We start from the raw sequence: 25663 nt of genomic DNA, 5'->3' as shown, positions 1-25663 counted from the left end.
TATAGCACTTAGGGAGTTATCTAGTCAGTCGGCAAAATTTGATGCTTAGGATTTGTATTGTTTGGGTGTCAAGAGGGGGGGAGAGAGAGAGGTTGAGAGCAGAAGAGCCCAGGTATAGTCGACTTATCATTCTCTCCTATACTTCAGAAGATAATCCAGGGCTTCCAGCCAACCTTGCACACCTTTGCGAAGTACAGCGATATGAAAGAGCCCAGATACACCAGACCGGTGAAAACAATGACCCCCCAGTAATCACCTCCATTCGACGTCAATATGTTGCCCCCAATCGGCACACCTACAAGGCAAGCAAAGCTGACAACCGTGTAGCACGTGGCATAGTACCGGCCATAGTTTTGCGTTTTGCACAGCATGCCAATGCACACCGGAGTGATGCTGATGTTGCTCCCGCTGGCGAAACCAAACACTACTGCGAACAGAATCAGGCCGGCTGTGTAGGACCCCGCGGGCAGCCAAATCGCAAGGCACGAGATTATGGAGAGGATAGCCATGAGCATGTTAATATTAAAAGGTCCAATCTTATCGCCCCAGTAGCCAGGCAGCGCTCGACCGAAGGCGGACGCGGCGTTGAGGATGGGCAGTATCTGAAATGAGAAGGCCTCGCTGAAGCCCTTGGACCTGGCATAGGACGAGATGTATGTCAGCGGAATGAAGAGCGCGAACTCTAGCAGGAACATGCCGATGGTGGTTAGCAGGAAGGCGCGGTTGCCGAAGATCTTGAAGTCGGGCCGGGCGCTGGCGTTGAGCGCGGGCGGGAGGCGCGAGCGGATGAGGAAGTTCGCGCACGCGCAGATGGCCAGCACAACGAAGCTTAGGATGCGGATAGACCAGCCCCAGCCGAAACGAGGGAACAGTGACTGCAGCATTAAAGGGAATATGATGCCGCCAATACTCCCGCCCGTGGAGGCGATGCCCGTGGCGAGACCGCGCCGTGCTTGGAAAAAGTGCCCCACGGCGGCGATCGAGGGCGTGAAGAGGAGAGAGCACCCTAGGCCGCAGAAGACGCCGAAGGACAGAATGAAGTGCCAGAGTTCTGTATAGCCGTATGTTAATGACAGTGTTCAGCTTTGATGCATCGATGTCATCTACCTGTGGAAATACTAAAAAGCATCATGCTAGTGCCCACAGAAAGTGTTCCTATGAGGACCAGCCATCTCGGCCCATGCTTGTCGAATAGGGGCCCAATGTACAAGCCCCCAAAGAACACGACAAATGTGTATATCGAGAATATCCAACCGACCGTTCCCTCGTCATATTCCTCAAGTTGATGTGTTGTTAAATAGGTCTGGAAGGTTGCGAGTGTATTCATCAGGCCGAGTGAGGACACCAGCGCAAGCCAGGCGCCGAGGACGACGAGCCATGCCCGTAAACCACCTTCTGGGTATGTCTCATTGTCCCCAGCCGATGAGGACGTGTGTGTCTCTGGTTCATGTTCCACGTTGCTAGGAATAACGAACAAGGGTGGTGGGACGGCATTATTGATATTGTTGTGGTGGTGGTGATTATTGAGGTCTTCGTTGTCGTCATTACTGTCGACCAGTGCCTTTTCGGTCAACGAGTCAGGGGCTTGACCACGGTCCAGAGAGCCTATGGGCTCTGCCATTCTGGAGACTCTCGCGCTATTTAGGCAGTTGCCGAAAAGACTTAAGAGTTTGGAGCTCTCGAGCCAGAATACAGAGATACTCGTTGCCTACGACCCAGAGCAAATCCACACAGAAAATTTTGATTCGATCATTGTAGTCACAAGCTCTACGAACCATGAACATCCGCTCTCGGAAGAGGGGGCCGAGGTGTACTAGGCTCCGGAAGGTGTGCTCGGGAATACCATGGACGGTATACACATTGCCCGATTTTATTATGTAACAATTTCATTTGTTGCGCGTGTGTTGTGTAAACACACCTGTTGTTGGTCCCTTGAAAAATCATTTGTTAGCGGCGATCGGCTTTACGGCCCATAGCTTGTCATCATAGTGGGTGTGAAGCACACCTAATTGCTAATGCTTGGCGGACGGACCGTATACGGTATGGCTTCATGCCTCGAGTTGCGAGCTTCTCCTGGGCTGTCTTTCCATCTCAGCAGACGAAGAATAGTCGCACATCACTACGGCCCTGCTGACAGTATACCGACCGCATTGAAAGAGCGGCGGAGAGGCTGGCGTTACTGATAACCTTGTTCCTCCATGCGCTCTTTGCGCGTGGTCGTCGTAGGATACCTTGCTCGAGAATGGAACTCTTCAAGGACTCCCCTGGACGGCGCAGACCTGTCTCTTTGGTTTGACGATCTTGTTCAGCGCCTAAGTCTTCAATCTTCATCGTCCTCAACTTCCTCCAGTGTGACTTGACGCGATGCTTTAGACGAGTCGATGTCCGGTTCCGTCGACTGTGCTCCCTCGGTGTCGCGATGTGAGGTCGGCAGGTATCCCTCTTTCTCAAGCCTGTCCGCCTCCTCGGGTTCCATGAGACCACCCTTGCCCTGAGTCTTGTCCAGCTTGTGCCTCACCACACTAGGGACAAATGCAACCGCCTCCTTCCGCAGGTCTCGCACCATCGGCTTTGATTCGTAGACAGTCTTTGCTTCAGCAACAGGCGTAGGCGTCGAGGCCTGTCTCTCACCCCTCCCGCTCCTGTCGTTGCCGCCACCTAATGGCTCCAGATTCGCATTCTTGTTCTCATTCATCTTCGCCCTCCTCTTGGCCCACCACCTATCCATGACCTCCTTTGGAATCGGCGGCGGCGTATCTCTCGGCATTGGGATGCTGCGCACGTCCTCTGGCACATCGCTGTCGCTGCTCAGCTCAACCTCGTCGTAGTCCCTTCGTCTCTTGCCTAGGGCTCCTCTGTCATTGTCGCCATCTCGCCTTGGTCCGCTGCTTCGGAATTGTGGCGCCGCATCGCCCAGTGTCTCTCGTGCCTTTTGGACGGCTTTAAACTCCTTCTCTAGACCCTCGAGAACCTGCTCTTCGTGATGAGAGAGTTTGCCGCCACCTGCAGTGACTGCTTTTAGGTCGTCAATCTGCTTTTGTATGTGCACCGGATTGCGCTTTGCGAGTCGCTCGTTGCGCTTGGCGGTTACGTCTGCTTTGCCTTTCTTGATCGCCTTGGCCTTGTCGGCCTTGCGCTGGGCCTGCACGGGGTTGAAGTTGCGTTCCTTTGGCATGCTGTGTGAAGAGGAAGGGGACGAGAGGTATTAGAAGGAATTGTAAAGTACGAAGATTCAATTATTGGCTTCTATGCCGTACCGTCCAGGGCCTCAGCTTTCGGAACTCCAATGCAGTATCAGCAGCTGCATGCAGCCAAGAATCTCTTATCGGCGTTTCTTATCGCTTAACGCCGGTGAGTCACGTGCACCCAGCCACTAGTTGGAAACTCACCCGACTGGCCCCGCTGTGGCGGCGAAAAACGAGTGACAATTCCACAGAATCCGACTTGGCCGTCTACGACTCATCACCCAGCGCTGACGAAACCCACCGACTTTCATCAAACAATCCATCAACGAACCTTCGTCAATCGATCAGACAATCATCGAAAATGGGAAAGGTTCACGGATCTCTGTAAGGACCACGACATCCGGGGCGACGGTCGCGGAAAGGGGCGAGCGGAAAGATCAAAATTCTAACAAAATTGTCCACAGCGCCCGTGCCGGCAAGGTCAAGTCTCAGACCCCCAAGGTTGAGAAGCAGGGTGCGTACCACCGCAAAATCTTGATGATGCTATAGTGTATGCAGAAATGCTCACGGATTTTTGATTGCAGAGAAGAAGAAGACTCCGTATGTCTAACAGGACCTCGATCACGCGATGCCGATGACGAACTCGTCACTGTCGACCCAAAACCATCGATGCTAACGATCATACAGTAAGGGACGTGCGAAGAAGAGACTCACATACACCCGCCGTTTCGTCAACGTGCAACTCACTGGTGGCAAGAGGAAGGTGCGTTTGATACTGAGACGCGATGGGGCGCGATCCTGCCCTCGCGGCCCCATTGCAAAGGTCCACCGCACACAAATACAGAGGCTGACATGGAACAGATGAACCCCAACCCGACCTCCTAAGCTCGCCTCTCTACTTTTCTGGGATGAACGGTGACGGGTCTATCGGAACGACAGGACTAGAGTTCAGAGAGGATGGCGGGCGGCTGCCGTAAATGAAGGGATGTATGGAGTCTATGATCACCAGAGTACACACCACGGCGACTTCGGCCATTACGGTCTACTCAGGGGCTCCTCTGCATGATGGAATGGCATCTGAGTTTCTACTGGATTTAGGCGTACGGGTCCTCCGCAATCCGGAGCCCGAGGACGCCCCATCTCGAGTCCTCGAAAACGATTAGAGAAATCCGATCGATTTGTCTGGTCATCAACACCTTGCGCTCCACGTGCAACAGGCTTTAGTGATAGGGTGATGGTAGACTGCTGTTTGACCGGCCTTTTGATAAATGCGACATCTTCGGAACACATGGACGATCGCACGTTTATAGACATCCTCAGCAGGCCGCGTCTCAACTCGCGCCTTGTGCTACATGTCAGACCGATGTTGTCCTGTTGGCAAATGCTTGGGCCTGTACTCTGAAGACCAGAGTCAATCTTTCGTCGTGTTTGATGCCATGGATACACGTATGTCTGTGGGATATTTCCACAATATCGTATGAGTTTGAGCGATGAATGCTTCGCTGCAGTACTTCTCCCTTTGGTCCAGCTGCACTGTGGCGTTGGTCTGGGCCTCTTGCACCATGGTGATTCAACGGCCACCAAGCGGCGTCGGTGTCATTCATGTCCCAGTGCCATATTGGAATTGCTAGCAGTGGCATTACGCCGCAACCACGGCCACCAGGCATGGAGGGAGCTACCCACTACCTGTGTATAATAAGCACGATCTGAAATTCTCTCGTGTCTTTAGTTGTTCTTCCACTGCAGGGCATATTGAGCGATCGCACGTCCTCGTATATAAGCTGCCTTCCGAGCAACTTCGAGCATTTACTTTTCAGTGAAGGTTTGTGCGTGAGCATGAGTCTATCAAAGAGTGCTTCCCGGCGACGCAACTCTACTCCAAATCTTTGCTCTCCGTATATGATGGATACGGTCATTACCCAGTTGACGTGGGACCGGAAAGCATGCCAGAGATGATGATTTCCTTAGTTGGAAAGTTCTTTCAGGTGACGCAACCTTGACAATGCTACCATGAAGAGGCTATCTCCTTTCAGCACACTGATCGACAGTCCAACACGGCGAGGCAATCAACGCATCTTGATCCCGTAGTCCAAGCTCCACCAAGACACAGCGCTGCGTGCCTCGATACTCCAGGCTTGGTAATGCCTTCGAAGAGAACAACATACTCGCATTTGCGGCGGGTATGAGTATAGTTGATGGGGTAGGGAAGGGAAGTCTTGGCAGGGAGTGCTGAGGACTAAGGACAAACAGCCCGTCTACATACACATTCGATGTGCCCACCATGGAGTGCCAACACCAGTCTACATGCCCCCGTCACGTTGGGTCGTTGAAGATGATGGCGGTGATCAGTACGTAGGTACCTATTTGGCAGCATGAGTATCACGAGCCCTCAAATGGTGGACGATATCGAGGGAAGGCGCTTTTGTTTTTACTTGATAATGTGGGTCGCTTAGTTGGCAGCCTGGGGCAGCCCACGCCCAAGACTAGAACGTGGGCACATCATCTACACAGCTCCGCGCTGCAGGGAGCTGCTGGCGACCCCAAAGCCAAAGCACCGCCAGCCCTGGATATACCGCACCAGACGCATGGCAGATACATGGTTCAAGGTAGTCTACATGGATTGGGTTGGAATGGAAATTGGACGTTGAAAATGCAGTTTTTTGTCTCGTTTCATGGCTTTAGCGTGGCCTTCCCCGGTCGCGTTGTGTTGTTGTTGCTTGACCAACCCGCGAACAGATGTTTTGATTCTGGGTGGGGCCAATGACGCCGCAGTGACCAACAGAGTAATCCTACGGATTGTTCGCTCCCCCACCCCCTCCCCCTCCGCCCTCTGTCTCGCTCTTGCGAAGGAAGTGCTGCCCGCCATTGCCAGCCTTCCTCCCACCAGAGACAACAGTTGCACGACACAACCTGGATAAATAAGTGGGCTTCTCCCGCGTCTTTCTGCCCCATGCTCTTTCTTGCATTTGATCGCATCGGTTGTGCATTGCATCAGTCGCAATCTCTCCCCCCCACCTTGATGCGGCTGAGCCTGCTTCACATGTTGTTGTTGCCGTAGCCGCGCGTGTGTCTCTCTGCGTGTGTTTATCTCGTCGACTTTTCAGGCTCGAGCTTGGGCTGCAACACTCTCTCACTCATTCTCTCACTCGCTCCCCTTTCAGTCCCCAGCAGGCTTAGACTATCATCTCTCTGTCTGTCCGAGGGATTCGACCAGTCAATCCTTGCCTTGTGGCTCTTCTCTTCAATTCGACAGATCGCATCGCAGATCCGCCACTTTTGGGCTATTCAGGCGCATTCAACGCGCCCTCGCCGTCAGCTCCCCGCGACATCAACGCGCCACACACTCACACATCCAGACGAAATGGCCAGCTTTGTGTCCAACATGCTCTCCCCTGGAGGAAAGGATGGTAACAACAACACCGCCAACAATAACAGCAGCAGGCTCGACCTCGGTCGGCCCTCGACGCCCATTAGAAATAGCTTCGTCGAGCCAGCCAACACCCCGAAGGGCAGCCCTAGCAAGAGAACCGCTCCCCCTGGTGCCCGAGAACTGCCCCAGGCCTTTGAGAACCACCTCAAGCTCAACGCTGCCACTACTCTTGACAGCCCCATCAAGCTCGGCCGTCCTCAATCAGTCATAACCCCACTGTCTCCCACCAAGCTCAGCAACGCCCAGTCATTCGACCCCTTCGACGCTGAGTCTACCACAAACACTCTTATTGACGATAGCATCCTCCAAAGGGGACCTCCTTCTCCCCCGCTGAAGCACCAGGGCCAGGAGAACACTCCTCCTACCGCCTCCAAGATACCCATCTCCCACAGCCATGCCGCTCAATCGAGACAGGACCTCTACAACAGTCCGCGCGCCCCTCCTCCAGGAAAGAAGTTCGACACGTCTCGTGGCCTCACAGACGAGGAGCGAGCAATTCTGGAGAAGCCCAACGTCAGGCGTCTGGTCAATGTCACCCAGCTTTGTGAGCCGTTTCTAATTATCCTGCCTGGCGGCTGACCGCGCGGAGAGCTAACTTGGAATTCGTGCGCAGATTTCCTCGACTACTATTTTGACCTTCTGAACTATGCTGGCAACCGCCAGTCTCGCCTCAATGCCTTTCGCGCCGAATACCCTGAGCCTCCCGAGACCGACGAGGAGACCTACAAACAGATGTGGAGCAAGTACGCCGGTCGTGAACGGGCTAATCTGCGCAAGCGACGGGTACGGCTCCGACAAGGTGACTTCCAGATCCTGACGCAGGTCGGACAAGGTGGCTACGGTCAAGTATTTTTGGCCCAGAAGAAGGACACGAAGGAAGTGTGCGCTTTGAAGGTCATGAGCAAGAAGCTATTGTTCAAACTGGACGAGGTGCGCCACGTCTTGACCGAGAGAGACATCCTGACAACTGCCAAGAGTCAATGGCTTGTCCGTCTGCTGTATTCGTTCCAGGATGACAAGAATATCTACCTTGCAATGGTGCGTGTCTCCCTCCTGTGCTCTGTATGGCTTTGACTGACATGACGCAGGAATATGTGCCTGGAGGCGACTTCCGCACTCTGTTGAACAACACGGGTGTCCTGTCCAATCGACACGCTCGATTCTACATTGCCGAGATGTTCTGTTCCGTGGACGCTCTCCACCAGCTCGGCTACATTCATCGCGACTTGAAGCCTGAAAACTTCCTTGTCGACTCTTCGGGGCACGTCAAACTGACTGATTTTGGATTGGCGGCCGGTATGCTCGCCCCTGCAAAGATCGAGTCGATGCGACTCCGTCTGGAGCAAGCATCAGAGACCTCTGTGCCTTTTGGCAAGCCAATGGACCAGAGAACCGTGGCAGAGCGACGAGATGGGTACCGGTCGATGCGGAACAATGACGCCAATTACGCCAAGTCTATCGTGGGCTCACCCGATTACATGGCCCCCGAGGTTCTCCGCGGGGAAGAGTACGACTTTACTGTCGACTATTGGAGTCTGGGCTGCATGCTCTTCGAGGCCCTGACTGGTTTCCCGCCGTTTGCTGGATCCAATGCTGACGAGACCTGGCGTAACCTGAAGCATTGGAGGGACGTTCTGAAGCGGCCTGTGTGGGAGGATCCCAACTACTTCCTCAGCAACCGGACCTGGAACTTCATCACTACCTGCATCAATTCCCGCTCCAAGCGGTTCTCTAACATCAAGGACATTTATGCCCACCAGTACTTTGCCGAGGTCAACTGGGAGACGCTGCGGGATACGAAGGCGCCTTTCGTACCAGAGCTGGACTCGGAGACGGATGCCGGCTATTTCGACGACTTCACCAACGAGGCCGACATGGCCAAGTACAAGGAGGTGCATGATAAGCAGTCGGCCTTGGAGAATATGGCCGAGCGTGAAGACGACATGGGCAAGGCGCTGTTTGTCGGGTTCACATTCCGTCACCGCAAGACGGATGAGACCGGCAGCAGTTCAAGGAAGCCGATCACGGACAACACGTTCGGCACAATGCTTTAGGGGCAGCAGATGTTTTCTGAGCCGCATACCCCTACTATGAAAAGGAGGTGTGGGGAGCGGGCCTTGCGGGTGCCGATGAGGATCTCACCCACAAAGTCATCGCCGTTGACGGCTTACATCGGACCGGCACCTAGCCCTAGGAGCCCAACAAGGGCTGGAAGTTAGCAGGAATACTTTGATGAAAGGCACGATTGCGGATTGATGGTAAATGTTGATATTGATGACGTGTCCGAGGATACGAAGCAAAGCTCTTTTCTTCTCTCATCTGACCGCTCGCGGTTTTGGTCTGATTGGGCCGTGTATTACATATGACGCATCGGTTCGAGGAGTTCAGGGTTACTGGCAGAATAGAGTCGCAGACGAGCGTTGGACAGGCAGACAGGCAGGCAGGCCGGCAAACGGTAGGAAGCTTTGCTTGTCGGAATTCCCAGGCGGTAATGACAGCAGAACACGAAAGCTGGGGTGTTGGGGCGAGTTAATTGCTTCTTGTTAGTCTTTCCTTGTCCTCGACGTTGCCCAGATACGCAACTGCTCGACAGGAAGAATCTTTCCGCGTATAAGCAGCCTCAGATACGTAAATTGGATCGCTATTCATTAGCCTCTCCAACTTTTTCGAGAACATTGAAGAAGCGCAGAAGCGCAGATGCTCCACCTACGTACATTGTCAACCCAGTCGAGTCAGGGCATCACTTACACGCTCAACAGCCAATCTCGTAAAAGGATCTAATCTAATCTCATGGATCTCTGGCCCACACCCAATCCTCGCCGACTTCCGAAGTAAGCTTAAAACAAGCTTGGCGCCGTGCCGGACCCAACTTGACGATGAAACAAGACCGAGAGACGAAAGCTGACATGAGGAGATCAAAGCTGCGGCTGACGAGGGAAGTCTGTCTCTGGAAACTCGGAGATGATCGTCAGACGTTGACGTATGTTCCATCCATTCCGGTAGCCCAGTGCTGACATAGCCGTGCCCTATATATATGCATATGGGAGGGTCAGGACCACTTCTGAGCTGGACTGCTTCGGACATTCCCCAACCTCTGTCCTCCCCGACCGCCGACGCCATCTCGGTCCCGACGTCGCAGCCATGGCATTGACTTCAGACTGTTGCCTTTTCCGCCTCCAGGTCCTCTTTTTTTTTTTCTCTACCGGTCGGTCAGAGTGGCCTTGGGTGTGTCAGACCGGGTGACTTGTTCGACCTCAGCTGTTGGAGCTGTCGGAACTGCCACCGCTCTTGCTTTCCCCCTCTGAACTCTATCGTGATTAGGCTGGCCTGCGTTGCTCTAAATTCAGTTTGCCTAATTGCTGACGGCTAATCTAATTGACACAGAGAAGCATGCACGAGTTGCGCTGCCGCGCAAGCGTCAACGTCCCCATCGTGCGCCTCTTGCTGTTGTCCGACCGGCTAGCGCCGCGATCAGGCATGTCGATCTGTCTGATTGACTTTTCTCCCTGCTACCCTCTCGAGCCCACGTGCGGGCCGAGAGAGAGGTAGCTTGGACATATGCCGGAGGCCCGGCTATCCTCCTTCGGGCCTGTGTATTCTCTACAATGCCGTCTCACGCTGCCTGCACGGCATCTTAGTGCTTTCCCCTGTTTGGCCGTGCTGGGACTGTCTCTCACTCTCTCTCGGTCCCGACAGTGGGGCTGATGGTCATAATGGGCGGGAGCTGACGAATTCCACAGCGCATGGATTGGGGCTGAAAGAGCCTCGCAAGTGTAAGGCTGTCTTTCCCTGTCACCTATGACATATGCGGACAGCGCATGCGTGGGTTACTCAAGCGTATGAGCCCGCAGGTTTATAAACGGGCTTCTTCTTCCTGCTTCTGGTCTTGCCTGATGCAGCTCTCGGAGAAGTAAGACATTCCCTGCACATCTACCTTCTTGGAACAGCTTGGCTCCAAGGACCCCCGTATAAACCAGCCCTAGAAGAGGAAACATACCGGCGACTCCTCAAGATGAAGACAACCACTTTCGCAACTCTCGTCAGCGGGGCCGCTGCGCAATGGTGGGGAGGCGCGCCTGACTGTGCTGTATGTCCAAGACTCTACCCTTTCATCTCCCATGTCTCCCCCTCTCCGTTGCCTTAAGAGAATCCAATGACTAACAAAGCTAACCAGCATTCCTGCCTGTCCTCCTACTGGGGGAGCCAAACCCCAACATCAAACTGGCCGGAGCCGACATCCTACTGTACGGCCGATACCAACAGCGGACCCGGCTCATGCCTGTCCAGCGCGTGCTCTGCGACCCCGACAGCCTGGTCCTCCTACTCGTCCGCTTCGGCGAGCATTTGCAACGCCTGGTCATCGTGCTCCTCTGCTGGCTCCACCGGCGTCTACACCGTGTCGTGGCCCGGCCCCTCGAGCGGCTGGGGCCAGGGCGGCGGCGGCAACGGCCAGGGATGGAGCAGCTCCGGCACTAGCGGATACGGAGGAAACGGAGGAAACGGAGGCCGCGGTGGTGGCGGCGGAGGTTTCGGCGGCGGCAACGGCGGCAGCGGCGGCGGCAACGGCGGCAGCGGCGGCGGCAGTAACAGCAACTGGGGCGGCTGGGGCGGCTGGACGTCGAGCTACACGGCCAGCGTCGTCACGGTCACGGGGTGCCCCTGGGACGGGAGCCCGTGGATGGGCCCCGGCCGCGAGGGCGACAATGGAGGCTGGGGCGGCTGGGGCGACTGGGGCCACGGCTGGACCTGGACCACCCGCAGCACCACCGTCACCGCGTCGGTGACCGGCGGGGACGGGAGCGTCACCCTCTCTACCGGCCTTGCGCAGGTTGCCGAGGCGGTCAGCGGCAGTGTGACGAGCACGACCACCCTGACTGGTAGCGATGCCACCGCTACTGCGTCTTCGGCCAGCTCGACCTCCACTGGATCGACCTCGGGCGCTGCGCCCGCTGCGAAGGTGGACCGGGGCGTCGTTGCCGCTGGTGCGGTCTTGGGCGGTCTTGTTGGTGTCATGGCTGTGTTGTAAGGTATAAGTCGGGATTTATTCCGGAGCCATTTATTTTCACAGAAAGGAGATGTGGCCAGAAGCATGGAGTATGGGTGGAGGTGTCTGTCGAGGGATCTTGGGAGATTGGAGCATGTGCTTTTTGCGGAGCATGAGAACGTGTGCATGAACTAATGTTTGAGTTATGATCCGAGTTGCTACGACTCAGCAACTTAAAAATCCCTGATACTCTAATAGAGTACCCCAGTGGTATTTTAGCCCTCGCTTATAAAATTCTGATCATTCTTGGTTGTCTGTGCCGATATATACATGTCTATAAGTGCCATTCGAGTCCCAGAGCAGCGTCCTTGATCAATCCATCCCGAGTCGTCATCGACATTCAAGTCCTATTTGACCCTCATTCACTGAGGTTCTTGGATCATTTCTGAGCATACCGGCAAGCAAATTCCAAGGATAGAGCCCGTTTGAGCTGTGCTGACTCATATATGTGTGCAAATACAAATACTCAATACTCAACGGATTATACCATCTATGGGCTCTGTACTAGTAGCGCACAGTCGTGCCGATTCCGACGTGTGTGGCATTTCCACCTAACTTAAAGCATCTTGGATCGTAGTAGTACAGGAAGGCAAATTGATGGGCAGCGGCAGCGAGGACAAGAAAGTCCTCTTTTTGACTCAATTTGATAGTCAAATTCAGAGATCTCAAATGGTAGGCAATTAAAGGCTTATCCTATGGTCTGCCGATTCTAATTTGTTTTGAAATTGAATGAGCGTCAGTGAGGCTTTGACATGCCTCTGAGAGAACAAATATCGATATCCATGCGGGGAAACGCAGGATTAAAGCATTCTTCGCGTTGCAGAATTGACTATTCATTACGCTCAAACCTTATGCCTGGACTAATCTCATCACTCATGTCCTCATTGGACCCTTCAAGCCTCATCATCTGCTGGTTCTCACCAATCAAAAATTGTCAAATCCATGAAATTATGACTGCTTCGTATGTGAATATGTTCATGTTTGGCGAGACTATAGAAAGGACTTGTAACACATTTGACAGCATTGGTCCGTAAGCGCTCGAACGATCGGATTCAAATTGCTACTGAATAAGTGCCGCAAGGCCTGGCGTGCCATGACCTTATACACGTACTGAAGCAAGCATATGCTAAGAAATGGTGTCGTTAGTTGGCCATGTCAATGACTGCTTCGTGACAACATCATCGCTACCTTAGTCATCATTTGTGGCTCACTCAGCTTTTAAGCCGCAGCCCAGCTGAGTATGCGAAATTGCTGGCACCTGTGTGGTATCACGGGGACAGTTTCGAGATCAGGCCAAGTCAAGTCAGATTTCGCTTCCATTCTCTCTCTCGATATAGCTTGAAATTTCATCTATCGAGGAGCCAGTTATAATCCTCCCAAGAGACCTCCTGTCCTTCCGTGCAAAAATAGCCAGTCTTCGGAGGATCGATCGCTCACAAGGAATTCGCAGATATATCGCTGCCAAATCATCATCTCTGTTACAACTTACACAGCCCACGGGGTATCCACCAAATCTCTACACGACACACGCACTCATCAGACGCAAACGAGGAAAACAAAACCCAGAGCCCGTGCTCTCGCTCAGCCTGCCCCACACAAATATACAGCCATCCCCGGGAGCATCATTTCTAGCGCAAGAAAAACAATGGTGGAAACCTTCAGGTGCTCAAAAGCCCCGGCTGAAAACCAAATGGCCGGAGCAAGTTTGTTGCAAAATCGCCAGAACCGCCCACGCTCGCTTGGTAAAATCAGAAAACATCCTCTCATAATGATGCGTACAGAACCCAGTAGGCCGCATCGCGATCAGAAACAGAGCCGCGCGGGCAAGTAGCTCTTCAGAAAACCGGTCTATGTCTCGACATAGGTCCCCGGACGACCCTCTTGGCCCGGTTCAGGCTCGAGGAAGTAAAGATCCGGCCGGCCAAATCCTGTTGCGAAATGACCACGCCGACAGTCGGTTGTCTAGTCGGTCGATCGATCGATCGAGAGAAGTCGTCGTTGCCGAGAATAGTGATTAGTAGGCCAAGCACCCAAGGGCCTTGATTCGGCAACGGGTATAAAACATTGCAAAGCATAAGATTCGTGAGACCCATCCAACCGCCCAAAGTCAGAACGCGCCGAACTGAATGCCAATATTCCAAAATGATCATGGAAGAAGTTGTAAGTCACCTGACCCCACTCCGACATGCAACCAAGAAGGCCATGCCACGGGTCTGACGCCAATGAAGCTTTCCGAGGCTTCTGAGAGAGGCGTGGTATCATCGAGATATATAAAGGGCCGATAACGCGACCCAGTGGTGCGTACTCATGCAGCAAACGCAAACGCCTTTGGAAATGCAGGTGTCGTTCCCGAATCATTATGATGGCTGCAAAAGCAGGCGTCAGACCACTCAGAGGCTCATGGTCAACCATTCCCATTCCTGGGGTCCAGTACCTGCACCATTAGGTGCCACTGTGACAGCTGGTTGACCAGCGGGCATGCCTGTCATCATGCCGGAGCCGACCATGGGTCTCTGCGTCATACCAAAGCCGTTGGCGAGGCCTAAACTAGCGGAGTTCGACATGGTACCGAATCCGCTGCTCGAACCGATTGACCGAGCCGTCTCATTGGATCCGGTCGAGTTCTCGGGGCTGTCAATGTCCATGCCGGCGTTGTCGGCTGCGCTCTTGCTATGCCTCCGCTGTCGCTTTGCAGACACGGCAACCGTCCGCGGCAGAGCGGAGGCCCCTGGCCCAGGAGTAGACTTTGGGGGTGCCGCAGCAATAGGCACGACACCCTTCCCACCCACTGCACCGTTCGCGGGTCCTGTGCTGCCGTGGAAGCTGGTCGGGCTGCTCCCAGCAGTGTTGCCGCCCGAAGGTCCACCACTGACTGGAGAGTCGCTGGCATTGACGCTACCAGCACGGTTGGTCGCTGGAGGTGTCGAAGCCTGGCTGACGATGTTGCTGGCTGAGGAAGAGATAGCAAGGGACGAGTTTTTACGAGTATTCGTCCCAGAATTGTTGTGTGAAGCATTGACGCTAGCATTCTTCTTCCCAGATCGTGTGCTTGTTCCGCCTACTGGCAAGCTGTTGCCAGATCCACGGTTTCGCTTCTTGATGACATCAGTCTTCAAACTCAGGGGTCTGACAACACCGTGCAGCTTCAAGAAAAGGCCGCATGCGTTGCAGAGTGGTTGACCCTCAGGGTTACGACGCCAAAGAGGCGTAGTCTGGGTGAAGCAATTCGTGCACGTCGTGGGGGCGGTTCCGTCCGTAGACGAATTGTTAGCGCCCTGCAGATTCGTCGACGAGCCGTGCTTGGATCCGGGAGGTGACGACGGTCTGCTGGGGTTCACAGACGAGTATCCAGAAGCGTGCCCAGCCCCGTCTGCTGGTGGGGAATTGGGATTAGATCGCGAGAGGCGATCAAATGCATTGCCTCGGTTCACCGCTGGGGTTGACGCAGTTCGTGGCACTTTCTGTCGGCGGTCTCCACCATGTCGGAATGATTGAGATTGACTTCGGCCGAGATTACCGCCTTCCCATTCATTAGAGTCCACAAAGTCTGTTGTCGTCCCACCAATAGTGACCCGCTTGGCAGCAGGCGGCCCACCTGGGTACCGTGCGGCTTGGGTACTAAACTGCCCAGGCAAAGACGCATCCCACTGCATCGCGTTGTTATGCGATGGCATTCCCTCAGCATCGAATTCAGTTGAGGAAAAGTCGTGCGGCATAGTCATGTTACGGTCGGCAAACGCACCGACATCATCCTCTCCATCGTCTGAATCTGCCCCAAAGCTGAACATGCCATTGCTGTCTGGCATCATAGTCACGCCAGGAGACCGTACAGTGTGATCTGCGAAGACTTGGCTTGGGTCAATGTGGCCGAATGAGTTGCTCGTGGCGAAAGCGGAGGCCGGGTCTGCACCAGAGGTGGTAGGGAACATGGGGTTGCCATTGGACGGGTTGTACATGAATTGGTTTGGCATTGAGTTCGCCATGTTCGTTGGGGCTGGCCGGAATGGGTGCGGTCGTTGATGGCGGACATCCATGGAGCCAAAGTAGAAAGGCTCCTCATTGATTGGGTGTGGTGTAGAGACGGCGGATTGGTACGCCGACCCTGGCGGTGAGTAAAACTCCGTATTCTGGACCGCTGAAGAGGGCATGGACTGGTTGTTGTACATGTTGGCAAACGCCCCATGGTGCGCCATCGGTGAAGTGCCCGGAGAGAAGGCAAAGTTCTGTTGGAAAGGCCCTGCTGAAGTGATTATGGGGTCGCTCTCCATCTGGAAGGTGTCCAGTGGGAATGGCACGCTGGGTTGATTAGGCCCGTGACCCATAGCGGAGGTATGGGGATGATCGAGCGTGTATTCATGGAAATCAGTGTCCCCATCGAGTCCTCCAATGCCAGAGACGTGAGGCGAGAAGTCCGCAGGTCGTTTCCGAGTCTGGTCAGTGTCAGCTGCGATCGAGTCATGGCACGGAGGTCATAGTGAAGGAAGAGACAGAAAGAAAGCCAGTCCGATAGAACTAGATCTGAAAAAGAGGCTTACCCGTCTCTCGTCGATGCTTGTTTTTCTATGGTGTCTTGTAACGTAACCAAACTCGTGCTGCACATTGGGCGCATGAGCTGGCACAGGGACAGACTGAGGTACAAAATGCGGCAGGGAGGCTTGACGGTGCTTGATGGGGATAGCGGTGATGTGCGAGCGCGTTGGCTTGTCTTCGCCTCGCTTCAAGAGCTCGGGCGAAGGGCTACCAGCCGTGCCTGCTGGGGTGGCAATGTTATCAGTGACGATGAAGTCGTCGAGGTTCATGGGGTCAGAAGTCGAGATATTTTGCTCGGAAGATTTTCGCAGCTGGGCTATGCCGCTGGGAGCATTCCCACCGGATCTTTGTGAAACAATAATAAGTTAGCACCTTCTCGATTCTTCGCATAGCATGGCATGGGCTGGCATGGCATGAAGGTGACCATTGCTGCCGTTGCGCAGGTACCGAGCCAGATAACCGTACCTGGAGGACTCATCACCTGCGAGCCGCTGCTTGCGCAAACTGGCGTGCATCATGCGCCATGTGAGGTTTTCCATGCGCTCCTGGTTGGGCAGGTTCTGCCTCGTCTTGCTGAAGAAGCGCCAGACCTGGGTGGCTAGCGGGTCATCCTTCCCCAAGTCCTCTGGGCTGCTGCTCATCCCTGCGATGCCATCCTGAAAGTCGGCGAATACGTCTGTCTTGGACAGGGTGCCTCGTGCATTCTCCAAGGTCTTTGAGAGATCAAAACGGACTTCCTTCAGGCTGCCGCGCATCTCTGCGGTGCTCTTGTTGAGCTTGCTGGTGCTGGTGTTGGGTCTCTGGGCGTTGCTGGGGTTCCCGTTGGTGATGAGTGAGGCGGTACCGGTACCCTTGGTCTTGATCTTGGAGGGAGCGGAGCGCGCTGATTGCTCCGACTTGATATCACCGGTGCCGCTGTCGGCGGGCCTTCGTGGAAATCGAAAGTCGTGCTCTGTTGAAGTAGGGCTCATTGAGGTCAAAGGACTCGACGTCGATATGGCAGCCATGTCGTAACGAACGAGTCGAGTCGGCTTTGAACTATGCTTCTTGGGGGGGGATGGGGGTGGTGAAGAGAGGGAAGCGGGAGGACTTCGGCCAGAATGGGGGGAATCTTGGGACTTGTACCGTCCAAGCAAAGACAAGAGAGGATCCCGGAGGCTCTACCCCACGTTCGGCTGGCCGCACCTGCACACACACACTCACATACACACACACACACACACGCACACGCACAGGCCGGCTGGGCTGGTAGTCCTGGTAGCCCTGGTAGCCCTGGCGTGTGGCCTGTCTTTCTGGTCTGTGTGGCCTGGATCTGGCCTGGTCTGGTCCTTGCTCCGTTGAAGGTGGTGTGCCTCTTACTCTCCCTCTCTCTATGTCTCTTTTTTTGTAGCTGCTGCTGCACTAGAGTCTGGAGAGAGCGCACAAGCCGAGCAGCGGTCACCCACGTCCAAGCAGCAACCTGGTCGGCAGAAAGTGGAATGCCACGCCCTGGCCAACCAAGAGAGGTAATAATAGAGTTGTCGGGACCAAGATGCGATTCAAGAGTCAGTCAGGCTCTGGCAGGACTCGGGTAATTCGCTGGCAGGGGACGTGGGAAAATTATTGAAGAGCCACACGACAGACAGCAGAGAGCATGACACGACACGACACGACACGAGCCGACGACACGGCTCGATCGATCCCTCTGGTCTTGTACAAATATGCATTCTCCTCATCTCTGTCCTTGCTCTCCTCTTCAGGTGCACAAACGAGTTCCAATCCAGATTCCATTACTGTTGCTATTACAGTAAGCCCCTCGAGGGACACACAAGTCACAGATTAATGTGCATGCGCATCAACAGGGCACGGCGCAAAACCGAGTTGCGGAAGCGGTGGTGGTAGTGTTGGTAGTGGAGGTCCATCGGAGCGTCTGATGAAGCCTTCTCCACTTGCTAGCCTCTAGCATCTCGCTCTGCCACTCTGATCCCAGCAGCGCCAGCATCTTGCAGCCGTCCCAGGCCTTTCTTTCGGCTTAACCTGCAAAAGCACAGGACTAGGGGTGGATCCTCCTTGCGCTGGTGGGTCCCTGCGCACGCGAAGGTGGGCGGGGCCACTTGCGATGCAGAAGACGAGAACGAGACATTTTGCCTGAAGTTATGTATCGGATGGCTGGCTGGCTGGCCTGGCTGGCTGGTTAATCGCCTGCAGCCTGACGCACAACGGTGCAATTGATCATCATCTACAGGGACCCTATTCAGGCCGTTTTTTAAGGGTCCTCGAGACTTCCTGCCTGGAGACATCAAATTGCGGCGATCCAATCCAACCCTTTTTTCTGCTCCAATGAAAGCCGATGATTGCAGCCGATCGGATGAATCAGGGCGGAAATGCTGGGTTGTTTGATTACCGAGATGACTCCAAAGGTTGACATAAAAGCCATTCTGAGGGCATCGCCAGCTTCCGTGAGAACGGCTCCTCTCTGCTGAGTATCACCAGCTCTCTCCGGCCCAGTGGGTAAAGTGACGCATCTGGTTTCGTCCCTGGCGCGCTAGGGGTATCTTAGTTTTCCCGGGACGTGAGAGAGGGTCGACATGGACTGTCCAGTCATTAATTAGGCCATCCGACCCCTTTCCGAAAACACCCTTCTCTCATGGCCCGGTGCTGCTAGTGTCTGGAGACAAGGCTTGTTCCTTGTCTGAAAACCGTGGTGTCGGCCATGGAATCGTCGACCATCTTTCCATGTGGAGACTGGGACAGGCTACGTTCAGGTGAGATTGTGCACACGACAGCCGCTGGGAGATCCAGGCACGTCGCCAAACCGGCAGCCGTACTTCGGGGCATGCTTGCGTGCAACCGTGAAGCTAGGAAGAGAACGCCCCGTATGCCTGCGACACCGACCTCGTGTGGGGGCAGTTGAGCACCCGATGGGTATACCGAGTTTGTGGCATGTACACAATCATCCTTACAGTCTAGACTCGAGGTTGCATATCCTGGCACCCAGCAGGCGCCCATGTCAAGATGCAGTGCAAGGAGGCCATACAGCGGACATTGCTTGCTCAGCTGCGGTGGAAAAGCCTCGTGCTCAAAGAGTCAGTCTCTCGGTGTTAAGGACGTGGATGAAGCGGACATGCCTGACATGGTGTGAGGCTTTGGGGCTAGTGATGCGGACAGGGTTGGCAGCGTGGGGTTCTTCCTGCAACCACGGATGAAGGAGGTCGTATGTAGTCGGTACCGGCAAGGGCACGCACGAATGGATGGGCCGTGATCGGCAAGGGTGGCTTGCTCCGTGCGAGAGGCTGCGACGGCGACGCTGGCTGCAGCTGGACTTGTAAGTGTGCCGCTGCTGTGGCTGCTCACGCATCGGCGTCGCTGGGCGCGGATCGGCCCCCTCTCAAACTCGGCCTGGTGAGCGTAGTTGTCGACATGCTCATTCGTTCAGCGAGGCCGAGTCCCGCAGTGCCCGCATGGTTCATCCGGCATCGCTGGAGCATTTGGACCTCATGGAGACTGTGAGGCCAGACCATATTTGAGGCGATGGATTGTGCACGAGCATACTTCTGTGGGCTACTTTCTTACTGCTGTCATTTGATACCAGGTAAGACTGTGGGGCAACTCGTGTCTCCTTCCTGGACTGGGAACTGGAAAAACTGGGAAGAGGTAGTATTTGGTCTTAAACCCACGAGATTCCCGGAGCCCGAGGTCTCTGGGCGTCAAACGGCCTCCACTGCGATGATTCGTATATGATGGGACACCTGAGGCCGTTGCCCTGCCGGGGGCGAGGGCAAAATGAGCTTCTGCAAGGAGACGAGGAAGGCAAGCTTCGTATGGTGCGGCTGAACTCTCTCTCTCCCCACGTAGATCCACGGAAGTTGGCCGGGCGTGCGGCGGCGGGTGGAAACGACAGGCGGCTGCTGTCGACTCGAGACCTGTGCCTGTGAACACCCAGAATACCCTACATCTTTCTAGATCAGCCAGAGGTAGACTGCAAGAGGGCTCTTGAATTCCGCATCTCGTCAAGCTACTTAGCTGCCTGGGAAATGCCGTGCTTGACGTCAGTAAGTCAGTTCTGGCGACCGATCAAATGTGGGCTGCCCATGTGGCGTCCACACAACGCTCTGTAGCGTAGCGTACTTCGACAGTAGATGTCACTCATCAGCGGGAGTGCGGAAGTCAACGTTGCTTCCGCGGTAGCCCGGACGGAACATGTTGGCCAGGAATACTAGAATACATGGCATTATTCCCTGCCTCTTGCACAGTCACTTGCTTGGTAGCGCTGCACTGAGGTGGTTAAGGTTCTCCTCCCTGCGTCCACGACCGGAGGCGAGGAGGAGCGGGAGCCATGTACCGTAAGATGTGATCTAAACGGGTGTGGTTGCAAAGTGATGCCGATGAGTATGCCAGACAGTGTGTGGTATGTACAGGGCGCTTAGCTGCACAAAGGGTCGCGGCTGTCGGTAAAAAGTCCGTGGTGAGAAGAAGCTGGGTATTCATTTTCCCATCGTTTATGAGTAGGTAAGTAGACATGTACACAGTAATAAGAGGAATAGCATTGTTCTGTGGCTTGGGAAGGAGGACAGGGTCCAAGGAGCGCGTACGCATTCCAGCCTTCCTGTCGTTGCCCAAGGGGCAGGTACTTTTAATCACGATGCTGCGCAGACATAGGTGTCGTCAGTCTCGAGAGGGGGGTTGGATTGGATTGGTGGATCTTGAGCTTCTCTGCAGCACGACGACCGCGACCTTGGGAAAGGAAGCTACCCACTGATGAGTGGATCTGTCGCCCTCGTCCTGAGCCCTGACTGTCGGAGCAGGAGGATGGGGTCAAGCCGCCCCGAGGGAGACGGCTGGCGGGTGCAACGCTGCAGCCAGGAAGCTGGTGATGGGCAGACAGGCAGACAGGCGACTCTACCGTGGTAGTTCATACAGTAGAGGTCCACGGTCCGTGGGATTCAAGCGAGTGGGCGGGCGGGCAGGCGGGCAGGCAGACAGGCCAGACAGGCCAGACAGGTGGGAGTGTTCGTCCGTGCCTCGAAAACCCCACACCTTCTGACACTCCACCGCCCACGCCCACATCACACCCACACAACAACCCAACCCACACACTCTGACACTTAGAGTACACAGACCACACCAACATCCACTTCCCACATCCACAACCCGTTCCATTGGACTCCCTCGCTCTTTTTCAGTCTGAATTATACCGCGTTGTAATGGTCACCGGACCTTCCCACGAACTCCCAACTGCCTCTGGGGGAAGGCCAGCCTGTACATCCCGCGCGGGCGCTCACAAGTGCTCATCCGGCATGTCACACCCTCGACACACCCACGACACATTCTCACACTCATATATACCCGCCTGTACGCCCACTCCCCTTTCACCTGCTTCGGGCTCGTCCTCGATGGGTGAGATGACAACGTCATGGGCGCCAGACTGCAGCAAATCAACGGCCACAATCTCCTGCTGGACGACCGCAACATGTCCAGACGCACACTGACATGCCACACACTAGCTCCATTAAGCTGGCGCCAGCTGCGCGGGTTGCTTTCAATCTGGTTGCGTAGCCTTGTCTGGCTCGTCCAGTCGTCCAGCCGTCCTGTCCTCCTGTCAGCCCAGCCATCCGGACGCGAGTGGGCGCTGGGGCCAGTCCAGTCCAGTCCAGGCCTTGTCTTCAGATCGCCCCAAAGTACCGGGTACCCGACTGAACCCACCTCGTCCGACAGGGGTCTAAATTGTGCCCCCTCCGCACCGACATCAACACCAGCCAGGCAGGCCAGGCAGGCCAGGGTGGTGTACTGTGATGCTACAGTACATGTACAAACCCCCACGGCCGCAGCAAGCCTGCACTATGTATGATCCTGTGAATGAGAGATCATAAAACCAGACTGTAACGCACGGCAACGGAACGACATCCATCTGCTCCTTGGTCATGTTGTCCGCCTACGTACACGGAAGGCGGACAGCTGACTTCACACGCGTTCCAGAATTCACCATCGCATGTCTTTTGATTTTCCCGTCGCATCTGACCCCGAGTCATCCCGATCTACTCGTGCGCCGCGCCGGGCTTTCTTGGCCGGCAATTCCCAGCTTCGGTTTGAGCGACCACAGGCTTTGAGACCTGATTGGGCAATGGCTGTTGCTCCTTCACGCTCAACAAAATCCCTGTCCTATCCCTGAGTCTTGCCAAATTGGCCGACATCAGTTACATCAGTCACCTATGCCCAGGCAGGCAAAGCAGCCAGACACCAGACAAGGCAAGCAGCCAGCCTAGGCATCGGAATGCATATGGCCATAGGTATGAAGGACCTGAACATGGCATAAGTAGTCTCGGATGGGTACACGACATGAAAGTAATGATGTCGTACGACTTTGCTGCATCGTTCCACGGGAACACGTCGATATCCAGCCAGCATGTGAAGCTGCTATGTCCAGCATGTGTGATTTAGTATCCAACCACTTCCGGACAAAACCAAAGGTCGACAGGCTGGTCCCAGCGCAACAGCCCTGTTTCATTTCGGCCCAGGCACAGGCAAACCCTCGCGCGCAGCTTCTGACCAACAACGAGAAAAACATCGTTCGGCCCGATCGCAGACACGCTACTTTTGTCCCTGCAACTACGGTACGGCCAGGCGGCCTGCCATCTCCACTGCTGGAGTTGCCGTCGCGTCCGATGGCGGTGGGCCTCGACTTACCAAGCAGGTTCGCCTCTAAAAAAGATCGTGGTGCCTCAGCTTAGGCAAGTACTATCGTAAGTGCTTTGCAAGCAGTCATTGCTGAATGCGGCGTCTGCTTCGATGTACACAGTACTGTATGGAGCTCTCGAGCCGCAGCACGGATCACCCTTGAATCACAGTGTGTGACATTTCAACCCGCCCGACTGCAGCACGTCTCCATTTTCACTGGTAGACCGAGCGTTCAGGGTAAGCCGGTTGCCATTCCAGCCTCTCGGGTCTAACACATTCGTAAATAGTCGATCGGGAAGCCTGCGATGTACGGCTGATTTTTGAGAGCCAAAATTATTCGGACCACGGAGCCGAATGCTCTCAACATTGGATTAGCATTGTGCCCTGAAGAGTTGTTCAGGATGTTCTGTACCGCCTGACCGAACGACCAAGTCGCATCCGACGCGAAGTTGTTCACGGCGCAATTTCCCTACTCAGGGTAGCCATTCGTCAGTGCCTTCATTGGTTGCAGCACCGTTGCCGCCACTAGCTAGATACAAGTGGTCCCGACACAACCCTGAACACGAACAAAGGCCCCACCACCAGGTCATGGCCGGGGCGGCTTTTTGACACTGGAGCGCAACGAGTCGACGTCGCCTCGGCTTCGGGAAGGCACAACCTTTCCGTCGGCAACATGAACTACTCAACGCCGGTGCATAGTACTTAGACAGCCACGATGGTCACGACAATCCACGGTGGTCCCTGGAGTATACTCCCGAACTAGCAACGGGTTCGGCCAGGTGGCCAGGCTGAACACCGGTTTGTGCCAACTGGAGAGACGATTGGACTACTCTGCCGTTCAGGGTCCTAGTGACGGCAATCCATCAGGGGACCACTTCAGCGCTTGTTGAACCAATTTACATGTGACTGCCGAGCTTGCGTGGCCCCCAAGCCCCTCGCAAACATAACACTCATCTCTTGTGTCTCTGTCGAGAAACGATGGAACTATCTTGACCAGATTCGGCCGGCTCTTTCTTTGGGCACCGCTGACAAACAGGCCATTCCCAAGGCATCGGAGGGATGATCCTCGTGGGTTCCGGATCTGTCAAGGAACCCCCTACCCAAGTCTCACCGTTAAGCGTCTCTTGGAGGAGCAGGCGGTGAAGGCTCGGGACAGACAGGCTGCAGACAGGGCGGCAGATTGCTTGATCTTCCAAAACCAGGCATTGAGCCGCCTGAAGCGCAGCGATTTTCTGACACTTGGTCCTTCGGGCCACAACTCCGTGCCAACAACTCGTTTACCCGCAATTTAAGCCAGGGCTTTCGTTCACTTACCGTAGTACCTGGCCCGGCCTTCTTTAATCGGCATACCGAAAATGGGGCTGACTCGCCCACTCTTCTTTCCTGGTCCGCTGGACCCGGCCGCTTTAATTTTTGCAGAAAGTAGAGAGTCTGATATTCACTAGACTGCACGTCTTCTGTGCTCCGGTCAGCGTTGGATGGAAAGGACGTGTCACTGCTTTCGACAACGATTACCCCAACCGGCGCTGGTCCCTTGGTCCTTTTGAATCCCCAACCTCATGACGCCAGGTCCGGCCATACCGTACCATTGAGTGTTGTGGATGGTCGGCACCATAATATGATCACGGAGAGACAAATTTGGATGGACCAATCGAAGTTGAATCCAGGCGTGGGGGTCCGCAGCCAGCTTGCAGGAACCCCTCGTTCACCTCTGAGTGTCGAACTGTCGGGGCGATCGCCCGGCCTCCGCGATTCTCAGAGGAGGCACATTGTCGTCGGATCTCGCTAGCAAAATGGAGGCATGACGGCTGGAGACTCTCGAGCAGGCCATCGTTTCAGCGGCCTGCAAGATGGCGGACGTTTGGCCTTTCGTCGTAAAGATGTTCGTTCGGCCCCGGAATTCTCCTTCCCTCTGCTTAGTGGCGACCTTATTCCCCAGGACTTCGACTGCCCATGATAGAGCCTCTGCTCAAGTACTTTGGCACGGCGGGGTTGTGTTGCACACAGCATCGACGAAGCGATCTTGAACCGACCAAGGCAGAGCTCTGTGGCTCTTGCTGGCGTCGGGTAGTGTTCCTGGTTTGAATCTGCAGCTAAGCTCATTCATGTCGCACTCATGGTTGTCAACAAGGTTCGCCAAGTCCGAGGCCTAAAGTCCGTATTCGCGATGCCGAACCTAATAGTGTTGTGCCTGGCCGTCTGCCACGATAGTCCTGCCAGAATCTCTGAACGACTGGGGGCAGGAGGAGCAGAAGCCAGCTTATATGCATTCCAGAGTCAAGAATGACTTGTGTTCCCCAACCTCATTCTAAGCCCATGAATCCCAGGGGGGCCAAGGCTCCCTTATCTCTGGCGAACAGAGCCTTCCTCTCAACGTGTAGCTCCACAGGGGAACAACAGAACCCAGCGCCGATCCGGCAGGTCACCTCTGCTGCCACCCGCAAAGAGGAAAGAATTTGCAATATTGTGCAATTGGGGCTGATACTGATGCGCATGACACTAAAGCGACTTGCCACGTTCTAATCAAGACAATAAAGTAGATAGACGATGTGTGTGACTGACCTTCCGAAAGGGAAGGAGCAGCTCGACGCTCAGCATCTAAGCGTCGTCGGCATATAGCTGTCCAGCGCCTCTCAACTACTGTCGAAGCTTTGAAGCCTCTTAAAACGAGAAATATTAAATGAATGACGAGATACGAGCTTCACAGATAACCATTTTTCAGTTATCAGCACCTTCTAATTCGAGATGCCCGATGTCTGATCAACCCCAGAAAGACGACATTAGCTCTTCTCCGCGGGCAATTTCACTGCACACGTGCTC

At 54.8% G+C, this 25663-nt stretch overlaps 5 protein-coding genes across 5 annotated transcripts; 2 read left to right on the top strand and 3 right to left on the bottom strand.

Moving 5' to 3' along the window:
- Nucleotides 1–143: 143 nt before the first annotated feature.
- Nucleotides 144–1621, bottom strand: J7T55_011726 (riboflavin transporter mch5; the record flags this gene model as incomplete). The annotated part of the gene is made up of 2 exons (XM_053136540.1): nucleotides 144–1051; nucleotides 1108–1621. The coding sequence occupies 2 exons, from the start codon at nucleotides 1619–1621 to the stop codon at nucleotides 144–146; spliced, it is 1422 nt and encodes a 473-aa protein (XP_052999532.1).
- Nucleotides 1622–2320: 699 nt separating this feature from the next.
- On the bottom strand, nucleotides 2321–3175 carry J7T55_011725 (ww domain binding protein 11; the record flags this gene model as incomplete). The annotated part of the gene is made up of 1 exon (XM_053136539.1): nucleotides 2321–3175. The coding sequence occupies one exon, from the start codon at nucleotides 3173–3175 to the stop codon at nucleotides 2321–2323; it is 855 nt and encodes a 284-aa protein (XP_052999531.1).
- A 3371-nt stretch (nucleotides 3176–6546) lies between these two features.
- Nucleotides 6547–8669, top strand: J7T55_011724 (gc ndr protein kinase; the record flags this gene model as incomplete). Its single annotated transcript, XM_053136538.1, has 3 exons — nucleotides 6547–7159; nucleotides 7229–7653; nucleotides 7704–8669. 3 exons carry the CDS (start codon nucleotides 6547–6549, stop codon nucleotides 8667–8669), a joined length of 2004 nt encoding a protein of 667 aa, XP_052999530.1.
- A 1958-nt stretch (nucleotides 8670–10627) lies between these two features.
- Nucleotides 10628–11641, top strand: J7T55_011723 (uncharacterized protein; the record flags this gene model as incomplete). The annotated part of the gene is made up of 2 exons (XM_053136536.1): nucleotides 10628–10702; nucleotides 10790–11641. The coding sequence occupies 2 exons, from the start codon at nucleotides 10628–10630 to the stop codon at nucleotides 11639–11641; spliced, it is 927 nt and encodes a 308-aa protein (XP_052999529.1).
- A 2408-nt stretch (nucleotides 11642–14049) lies between these two features.
- J7T55_011722 (GATA zinc finger) lies at nucleotides 14050–17196 on the bottom strand (the record flags this gene model as incomplete). Its single annotated transcript, XM_053136535.1, has 3 exons — nucleotides 14050–16089; nucleotides 16195–16534; nucleotides 16655–17196. The coding sequence occupies 3 exons, from the start codon at nucleotides 17194–17196 to the stop codon at nucleotides 14050–14052; spliced, it is 2922 nt and encodes a 973-aa protein (XP_052999528.1).
- Between the last annotated feature and the right edge of the window lie 8467 nt (nucleotides 17197–25663).

Source organism: Diaporthe amygdali (assembly GCF_026229845.1).
Source record: "Diaporthe amygdali strain CAA958 chromosome Unknown NODE_2_length_3802984_cov_64_841326, whole genome shotgun sequence".
Classification (NCBI taxonomy): domain Eukaryota; kingdom Fungi; phylum Ascomycota; class Sordariomycetes; order Diaporthales; family Diaporthaceae; genus Diaporthe; species Diaporthe amygdali.
Note: the sequence above shows the minus strand (reverse complement) of the source record. Positions and strands in the feature narration are given on the sequence as shown.